This window comes from Cynoglossus semilaevis, chromosome 2 (genome assembly GCF_000523025.1).
Source record: "Cynoglossus semilaevis isolate Cse_v1.0 chromosome 2, Cse_v1.0, whole genome shotgun sequence".
Classification (NCBI taxonomy): Eukaryota; Metazoa; Chordata; class Actinopteri; order Pleuronectiformes; family Cynoglossidae; genus Cynoglossus; species Cynoglossus semilaevis.
The window spans coordinates 9,570,449-9,580,489 of NC_024308.1; the positions used below are offsets into that span (position 1 = coordinate 9,570,449).

Genomic DNA, 10,041 nt, shown 5'->3' on the forward strand with positions numbered 1-10,041 from the left:
CTTCACATGCTCACACTGACGTCACAGTCCTGACTTTCGCAGACAACACTTGCTTAAAACGCCTCTTTAGGTCCTGCATATTGGGGGACTTGGGACGGGGGATGAGGGGCGAGCGCTTCTTCTCCGTCGTGGTGCTGGCGGCACTGTTTGAAGGGCTGGTGGTAGGTGGTGGCTGTTTTGCCAACTGGCCGCACAACCTGTGGAAGGCACCGTGGACCTGGCTGTAGTCCTCGCTGGCTGACACTTCATAGAAAGAGCAGCCCAGAGTAGTGGCCAGCAGAGGGCCCTCCTGTGAGTCTATTCTCCTCAGGTGCACCAGGTCGGCCTTGTTGGCCAGCAGGATCACGGGGGGCACGTTGGCACCGGCCGCACGAGTGACCAGCTGGTGCAGCTGTGCAATCTGGTCAAAGCTTCTCCGGTCTGTCACTGAATACACCAGCACCACCGCGTCTGCCCACTGGATGGAGCAGCTGACATGGTCAGGTAGACTGATGCCATTATCTGTCAACTGGAAAGCAAAAAAAAAAGTTAAATTAATGGGGGTCTTTTCCTAGTGTGAGAACAGATTAAACCTCCTCTGACTCTGTCCATCTGATAGTCTGTAATGCCTGGAATGCTGACTGTAGCAGACGATGGACGAGGAGCGATAGAGTTACTCCTGCTAAACACAGAGGTGTGTGCTGTGTGTGGACCAGGGTATCATTTACTCTGGCCTCAGACGTACATTAGCCTAAATGGGAGATTAGACAGTCAGACCAAAGAAGTCTTTACTTCAAGGAGTTGGAAAAAAGGCACGTTTTACACCACACTTTTCATTAGTGTTGGACCCGTGCCCAATCAAGAGGGGCTGACTCTGCCAAAACAGTGAGCTATAGATTATAGTGTCTCAGCCGTGGATTAGCCACAGCTCCTCTCTGAATTTAACCATGTTTGCTCTCCCACCTACAGTCAGCACCAGGCTACAGAACCGAGTCACAGTCCAGGGTAAAAGGAGCCTCACCTCTGCCCCAGGAGTGTCCTGCACCTGGATGCTCACTTGTTCTCCGTCCACCTGAACTTCTCTTGAGTACAGATTACCTGCAACAACAACAAAAAGACAACGACATGTTTTATTATTTGTTTGACTTTGTAAGAGGAGAAGTATTTAAATACATGTTATAGACCGATTTATTCCTGAAACATTCCCGGGTCAGTGAACTCACCGGAGTTTCTCTCATAGTCCCCGATGAAGCGCCTGGTCAGGAATCTCACCACCAGAGCTAAAACAAAACAAAGCAAAGAGAAGCCGTTAATTATTATTATTCGTTACAATTAAAAACATCGTAGTAAAACATTCGAAATACAGAGAAGGTATATGTTTGTTGGTTTTTTTTTCTCTTACCTGTTTTGCCAACGCCGCTGCCTCCTATTACTGCTATCTTAATGGCTCGGTTGGACACCGAATATTCAGATGTTGGATATTCCGCGATGGTCGTCATGTTCTGGATCAGACGCATTTTTTTTTTTTCGTCGTCGTTCAGTTCTAGTTGAATAATCAGGGAAGAGAGACGTTGTCTGGTGTTGCGGTTAGAGTGGAGTTATTCCTCGTTCCAGCAGCGACACAGCAGCAGCTCTCAGTGAATGCTGCAGCTTACAGCGGCGCTACTGGTTTTATAGACCAGGAGCGGAGCTGCCGTCTGATTGGTCGCCGTACACCCTCCTGCTCCCTCGGCCCCCCTGCATCCCCCACGCGCATGCCCTCCTACACGTGTACGTAGACAAAAAAAAGTCCATGTAACAGATGGGATCTATAATGGAGCTGACGGAACGGAGTCATACTGCAGTCGGATGGATGGATGGATGGATGGATGGATGGATGGATGGATGGATGGATAGAGGGATAGATAGATAGATAGATAGATAGATACTGTAGATAGATAGATAGATAGATAGACAGACAGAGAGATCTTAAAATAAAAATGTCATCACTTCCTCTGTTGCACAACATGCTATTTTATATCGTTTCTTTTCAAACTGTAACATTTGGTTTTACCAGCCTCAGACAGATTATTTATATACTGTACATATCCAGGTATTATTTGGATAGATTGGTACTTGTTGAATCATTTTACAAAATGGAAATTAAAGTTCAAAATATTATTTGGTGATGAGTTTTCTATTGTTCTTAAGCCTAAAACTAAATATAAACTCTAAATGTTGGCCGTCTCACAGGGTGTGACTTATTCATGCTCTGTTTTTAATTCAACTGGTGCCTTGTTCTGACATGCCCTCAAACTAGTCCATCTTCTACACAGGGGGCGATGTCTGACAAATACCCTAACCCACCCTCACTCACTCTCTCTCTCACACACACACACACACACACACACATAGACACCTGACAAGAACTCATTCAGCATGCATGCTGTGAGCTGTGAAAACCACAATCCCGCATTCTCTTTATCATCCTGGATAATAAGAAAAAATTTGGACAATCGTCCACGTGTGGTAGCAGCAGCAGCAGCAGCAGTAGTTTTGTTTACTGTTTTGCGTGTCAGACCTCTGCAGCTGCTCTCTTTAACCTGCATCATCTCCTTGTCCCACTTTCCCTCGTTTGACACCCCCTCATCCCCCACCCTCCTCCCTCTCTCCATCTTTCATTCGTGCTCGTGTGCTCTGAGGTATTTTGGCGACCAGACTTTGCTGTGATTACAGTGTGGTATGTATTTTTGATAAGAGCCCTGATGACAGGCAGCTGCGCTGAAATGTAGAATTAGTGGATGTAGAGAGTGGTGAGCAGACACAGCACGTCAGGGTCACAGTAATGTAAATACAGATGGGGACTAATTTGATGATGTGTTAATTGCGTTCCTTACGGTTGGGTCCGTTTCACAAATGGAGCTCCAGCTCCTGCCTTTGTCAAAGAATCAATGGCTGACGTGCGCACCCTTCAGGCTATTGTTTGTAGGACAGAAAGCTAAAAAAAAGCGTAGGAGTCCTCACCTCCTGTAGCAACCGTAGAAGAATGTGAGGATGACACGTCGAAGAATGTCGGTGTAGGTGTTTTCCCTACGTTTGTCCCCATACAGGACTCACTGGTTAGTGAATAACTCCCTCTGGAACTCAGAGTGGATCATTTGAACATTACTCCTGAATCAGTGTTTTGTGGTGATTATTCATTTCTCACCACTGTGCTGAAACACCAATAAACCTCTCTTTACTCTCTGATGAGCTTTGTCATTTTATTTTCCCCCCCGGGGCACAGCTGTTGGTGAATTAAAATACCTTTGAAGACAGGAGTTAATGCTGAGAAGAGCGAGACCAGGGTGTCACTCACACTGAGGTGGGGACGGATTAGACTCAGTAGTTAAAATGGGGGGGTTAGTCCTCTGGCCGTGGCGTGGACAACTGACAAGTAAGAGTTGGGAGATATTCGCCGCCAACAGAGGAATGTGCTGCTGATTTGGGGGCAGGCATGAGGAGGTGGAGATGTCCTGAGAAGGATGTCCTTGTTGACACAGAGGTGAGGGCTGATTTCCCAAATAGGCCACACCTCCTTTTTTTTCTTCTTATTTTACAGTAGAGCTGAGGAAAGGCATTCAGCCTACATGTCCTCAGGTCTCAGTCCACAAAGGAAGGTCAATTGGGATATCAGAGAAACTGAGGCAGTGTACAATGGTCCCCTCGGGCACAGCCTCATGAGCCATGGTCATGTGTTTATCAGCACCGTGACAGATGCTTATCATTTCCATTGCCTTTAATCATGGTTTTAAAGGGTGTTTATTAGGAGGCAATCACTTTACAGTAGGTTCTATCCTGAAATTCTCGGGACTGTTTGAATGCAACCAGAAATTCTCCTAGTTCTTAGACGTTATTTTATTATTATTTTTTCAACACTGGGATGTTGTACGGTAGCTGCACATTTCAGCGGGAATGCATGGAATGGCCCTGTGAGAAGTGCATCAATTCACACATCTTTCATAGATCCTCTGGCCTGTTTGTTTATATCTACATTTGAATTTCCAGTGACCAATGGAAATTGTATTGACCTGCTGGCACAAGCCCACACAGAGGCAGAGGTTCTGTTTTTTTTCTTATTGAAATGTGTGTTGTGTGCTCAGCATTTGCATACCTCTGAATGTCAACAGCAGTGGAGAGGGAAAACAGCAGTGTGTGTGTGTGTGTGTGTGTGTGTGTGTGTGTGCATGCATGCTACACCGCCAGCTCTGAATGACAATAGTCCCACCCACCACACCTTCCTCAGTTAGCCAGCAATGCTAACTCTAAACTTTTACACTCACTTTTGTCAGACAGAAAGATAGAAAAAGTTTCATGCTCCACGATGTCCCGTTGATGTTCCTCGACTGATCCCGAGTGCAGCACTGTATAACTGCACGGTTTCCAATTCTCCTTTTCTGACTTAACGTCTGCTCATGCGCAGCACAGGGACAGACAGGGTGAAAAGGCGCGGGGCTAATCACAGAGGATCGGGGTATTTTTCGTCTGGCATGCATGTGACTGTAGCGTTGCATTTAGGGTAAGACATTAAAATCTGGGATTATCCTCCTTTCATTGACTGAGTTGTTGTTTTTCTGCTCACATGCAAAACCTGTGAGCAGAAAAAAAATCACACGTCGTATATTTAGTTTTAAACCACGTGAGGTGAAAGCTCCATGGTATTCTGAATAAATACGAATATTTTATTTCTCCAAAGAGGAAAATAATGTCTTCAGTTTAAAGAAAAACTAAAGACCATGTCTCTTTGAAGTCGAGTTTAAAAGATCAGAAAGGACACACAAAGAAATATAATACAGTACTTTTAACATAAAAGTACTGTATTATAGAATAGAACAATAACATTTATTAGATTAGCACCTACTGTACTATAATCCTTTTATAATGTTATCCTGTAGGTTGCAGGGTCTCTTGCACACCATGTTGTTTCACCCTCATTACAGGAAATAGAGCAAATCTGAAATGACAATTTATAAACTATTTTAGAGAAAATATAAAAAAAAAAAAAACAGTATTCAAGATAAACCTTTCCGTATCTTCTGCATGTTTTTACCTTAAGTTAATTTGTTATTTTTTAAAATGTGAAAACAGCTGCAGCTGTGGGCTCTTCCCATCATTGTTGAAGTGTTGGACTCTTTCATCAGTCATGGTAATACAACAACAGAAAACACAGGATGATTTGATTACGATCTCTATGTTATAATAATACAAAACGCTGAGATTTGTAATGAGCTCAAATCAGTGGCACACAGACAGATGGGGACACACGGCTCTGCACATGGGGTTTACAGCTCCAGATGCATGTATTTGGGCTACTATGAACAATTTAGACCTTCCCTAGGGTCTGGACTCCATGTCCATCTGTGTACTGCTGAAGAGAGGGTTTCATAAATGCAGACAGAGACCTTGTTGGCTGGAGCGCTGATCTGAGGATGGGTGGCCAAAATGAAGTTGCTGCCAAGTCCTGCTTCACATTCTGCTAGTGTTTTTTAGTTGTCAAATGATGCTGATAATGATGATGATTGACAATGAGATTAGTTTTCACTCTATCTAACCAGTAGAGCTGCTTAAAGGTGAAATCAACCTGCAGAGCTACTGTGCATCCACTGCATGCCCTGTTACAAAAGAAATTACAAAATTAAATTTGCGGTACTGTGATCAACTTTGTAATTCTAACATCGTGCTGTTATTTTGTCTTTCTGTTTAGAAAAAAAATCATTGATTTATCTGGACTAATCCTAATTAATCATGCTTGATTACAATCAGAGACGTTGCTAAGTGAGGGTACAAAAAATAACACTCCTCATCAAAAACCCAGAAAATCACCTGAGGTTACACTTTTATCTGTAGGAAGCTCCTGTGAGAGAGATTGTATCTTGTAGTTTTTTTCAACAAAAAGCTCTCCTTCAGAAAAGGCCTTTTCACTCAGACCGTCTGAATCCTTAACTGAATTACTTCTCTGTTCTGTACTCTGAACACAGTGTCTTCAACGGTACCACACTGCACAGCCGAGGAACATCTAATCAAGTCACATCAAATCAAGTTTCTTTGAACAGACCAAATTCACACATTTCTGTTGTTTTAAATCTGTACAGAAATGTCCCTCTTTTCCTTAGAACAGTTTTCTGGGATTATGTATTCAGTACAACATACATTCACTACATACAGTAACTGACAGTACTGAAGCAGTTTCCATTTCCATTTGACCACCTGTCTATCCACCTGTTTCCCTTGCTTACGCCAAAGCTGCTTAAACTTACTTAGGTGAACACAACACCGATAAACCCGCAGGAATTGAAGAAAGACACATAGGCCTTCTTCAACATCTCTGAGTCTCTTTTTTTAAAGTTCCTATAACATGTGCTGTCACCTAGTGGAATAATATTTATTTCTTTGCCTTTCACTGTCACATTGATGAACAAAGACAAATTATTTGCAGCAAATAAGTGAGGTTGTCTAGACCAGGAGTCACCAACTATTATTTGTCAAAGTGATTTTTCTGGACAGACACTCCACAGGGGGCAAACTCATACATTAAACATAAATTAAATAAAAATCACATTTTTATCTAACACTTACTTTGGAATCCGGTCATGGATCAGCCAGATTCAGCGTTCGGCCAGATTTGGCCCGTGGACCAACAGTTTATAATCACTAGTTCAAGTACAATAGTAAGAACGTGCAAGTCATTTGCGTCATAAGGTCTAAAAGTGCATGTGTGATGTCACTGATGACGGCGCACGTGCACTCTGATGTGAAGGTTTCTGTAGATTCACTGATTACTTCAACACCAGACTGACGTGTTTGTGTCACAGTATTTAGTTTATGTGCCTTATAGTGAGGTAACAAGAAAAAACTTTAAATGAACAGGAATTTCCTCCATGCCCCTGCAGTCAGTGCACATTTTGATGACAGGAAACTGAAGACATTTACTAAAACATCCTTCAACACTTTGACTGTGACATTCGTCCCTCATGACTCAGGGCCCTGCATGCATTTATATGTCTATAGAAACCCACACAGAGCGCCACGTTTTCTGAAGAGCAACGGCGCTCGCAAACATCACACAGAGAATGGATGCAGTGTGTGTGTGTGTGTGTGTGTTTGTGATAGATGAATAGTCTCCTGAATCTCAAGGTTATTCTCTGTGAAGACATATCAGCGGAAGAGGAAGTGTGATGAGAATTCAACAGTTATTAAAAATGAGTCGAGCAGACATTCACGTGTTATATTCCGAGGCTGCTGCAGCCTTGTCCTCAGTGCTGGGACACAGAAGGTGTGAGAGAGACAGATACACAGGCCAAACTGCTGCAGGTAATAATGAAGGGCATGTGTCTTTGTTCCTGAAGGGTACACTCTGTACCCTACGGGTACAAGTACTGCCACTAGGACTGGCACCAAGCTGAATGACAATAAATAAATAAATAGGACATGCGTCAGACATCCTGGAGACAAGACNNNACAGAGGCCGGTGGTTTTACATTTTACACGGACAGACCCGTTGCTGAGTTAGGCGACGGTAGATCACGCCTTGAGACTAAGAGAGACAGAGACCGAGCTCAGGCTTTCACTTCTTTGACGCATGAGAGAAATTCAAGGCGAGCGCTGAGGTGTTTCTATTATACAGACACTCATTTTTGTAGATAATAGAGAAAACACCTGCGCAGATCTGTCTTTTCTATGCAAGTGCGTCAAAGAAAAAAACTCCACTCAGATACTGATATGTTTTAAACTGACATATTCATACATCCAGCCTTGGTTTATGGTGGGACCACAGGGGGTACAACACCACAGCCAACACACTGCAATGACTCAGAGGAAATTGAACAACTCGAAATGAGTGCTGTGGTGATTTTTTTTTTTTTTTCTGAATTTCTGTGACAATTTTAAACTTCTTTTTGATAGGATTCTGTTTGGTTTCTTTCACAGCAGGTGACCACCTTTTTCTTTGCCTTATTAAAAGAACTGTTCTTTTAGTTTTCAATTTATAAAAATGTATTCAAATTGGGCATTTAAGGGATGTATTTTAAAATGATTTAGTTATTTTTTTCAAAAGTTATGAATTGTAAATCTCCATAATACAACAACTCCTGTCTAAGAACCTTTTGATTTATCCTCGTACATACTGTATCAGCGATCCCTCATACTTGATACTGATACTTGGTTTATGGCATATGTACCAAAAAAGGCCTGTGGAAAAAAACAACTTGATCATAGATTCTTAATAGTTTAAATTGTATGAGGTACGTGGAAATAGATGGTATTCATTGATCTCAAAATAATTGTATAATTTTTTTTATAATTGTTTAAAAAATACAAATACTTTGAAAAAGAACAAGAGAATTTTTACGAGTTTCTGGATTCAACTTACAACCTTTTTAATGAATTTTACTATATAATACAAGACGAGACAAAATCTCAAGGTCTGAGCTGTGTTAAAGCTCTCACAGACACAGAACCATTGTGGTCACACATTATATAAAGCCCTCACAATTGTGAAGCTGTTGCTTTTTTTCCAGGTAAACCTTGAGAAGACATTTACGTGATGGACAAAACGGGGAAAAGGTTCACTCCCCACCGCTTCCTGCAGCTGTCTGGCCATGTGTTGTTACATCAGACGGCAGTCAAGGTAGTTCTTCAGAGCCACAGACAAAGGCCAAGCAGGCCAGCTCAGGAATCTGCTGGAAAACACGCAGCCGACATGAACCTGGGCATGAAAGTGTACTGCATGTACAAAGTGTTTGGCTAATAACAGCCAGTTTGGGGGAAGGTGATTGCAGGAACCCGTTGTTCCCCTTTTGTTCAGACAATATTACAATAAGTCTACATACTGTATAATGACAATCTGTGGAGTGCTATACATCAGTTTCACGCTGAACTTTTGACTCACTCAGACAAACATACAATTCACCCGGGTGTGTGCATCAGGCGGCCACAGTGAACTTGTCTGCTCCCATCTATCTAACAACCCAGCTATTGTGCAACCGTCTGTGTTTCACTGAGTGATGAGGTGCAGAACACCAGGACATCAGCCGAGGTGCAGGAGCGTGTGTGTGTTCTCGAGGTTGAAGTATACAGTTGCACTTAGAGATGGAATATAATGTGAAATATTTGGAGTAAAATGACATCTTTAAAAAATCATGAGATTCAATGTATGTAAATGTAGGAAATGTTAAACTGCAGTGAGTGCTAACAAAACCTCTCTCATCTGAAAAGTTTCTTTCTGTTTTATGTAACTGTAAGCAGAAAATAATTAGCTTTTGACTAATAGTTGGACCCTACAAGCTTTCCCAAGAATTCATGTTGGGCCTGAATTTGTACTACAATGTCTGTAAAAATATTTGCTCCACAGGTTTTTTTTCCATGTTTGAATCCCATTATGTTGCACAACAAAAAATCTATTTTTACTATTGTGTTCCCTGTTTATCCATAAAAAGCCCAAGTCTGAAATATTGTGGAAGACAAAGGAACAGAAACAGGCAGAAAAGAACAGTATTGCGTAAGGATCTATTTCCGTGTGATCACAGCAGAACATTAGATACATGCACAATGTACCTGTTTCCCAAATTATTTTACTGTGTACCATTTACAGCCAGCGAGAACACCGAACACAGACAGCAGCATGCTAATGTGTCATACAGGGACAGGCTGTTGTTCGTTTACTGACTGCCAATACCCAACATGTCCTGATGTTTATAGAAGCCTGGGTACCGAACATGTAAACTAGAGTACAGATGAGTCTCCCTGGAACAATGTGTACTGCAGGCCAATGAGCATGCCAAAGCAGACCATGTGGGACTGATCATTCACTGTCCTCTCCGGCTGATGCTGTTCTCTCTGTGTCTGGCCTTCATCCTATTATTTTGTTTTTCTCCACAACTCAGTGAATGTGTTACTGGCAACTGTCTCCTGAACACGTTCAGTTCTGTGTTTGAAGAGCACTTGTGTGCGACTAATTTATTAAAATGTGACTGATGAAAAAAATAACTCGTAGTACACATTAAATTCAGACAATCACCATAACTTTTATTTATTTTATTTTTATTT

The 10,041-nt window shown here is 42.1% G+C and overlaps 2 protein-coding genes across 2 annotated transcripts in view; one reads left to right on the forward strand and one right to left on the reverse strand.

Annotated features, from left to right (window-relative positions):
* Positions 1-10,041, forward strand: part of scfd2 (sec1 family domain containing 2) — an 89,421-nt gene extending 79,380 nt beyond the window's left edge. Inside the window, exon 10 of the mRNA XM_008336239.3 lies at positions 8,514-10,041. The gene's annotated coding sequence lies outside the window, so the exon portion shown is untranslated. The remainder of the gene's footprint in view (positions 1-8,513) is intronic.
* rasl11b (RAS-like, family 11, member B) lies at positions 7-1,849 on the reverse strand. The gene is made up of 4 exons (XM_008336250.3): positions 1,382-1,849; positions 1,203-1,259; positions 1,001-1,077; positions 7-508 (listed from the first exon to the last, which is right to left on the reverse strand). Exons 1-4 carry the CDS (start codon positions 1,494-1,496, stop codon positions 11-13), a joined length of 747 nt encoding a protein of 248 aa, XP_008334472.1. The 5' UTR covers positions 1,497-1,849; the 3' UTR covers positions 7-10.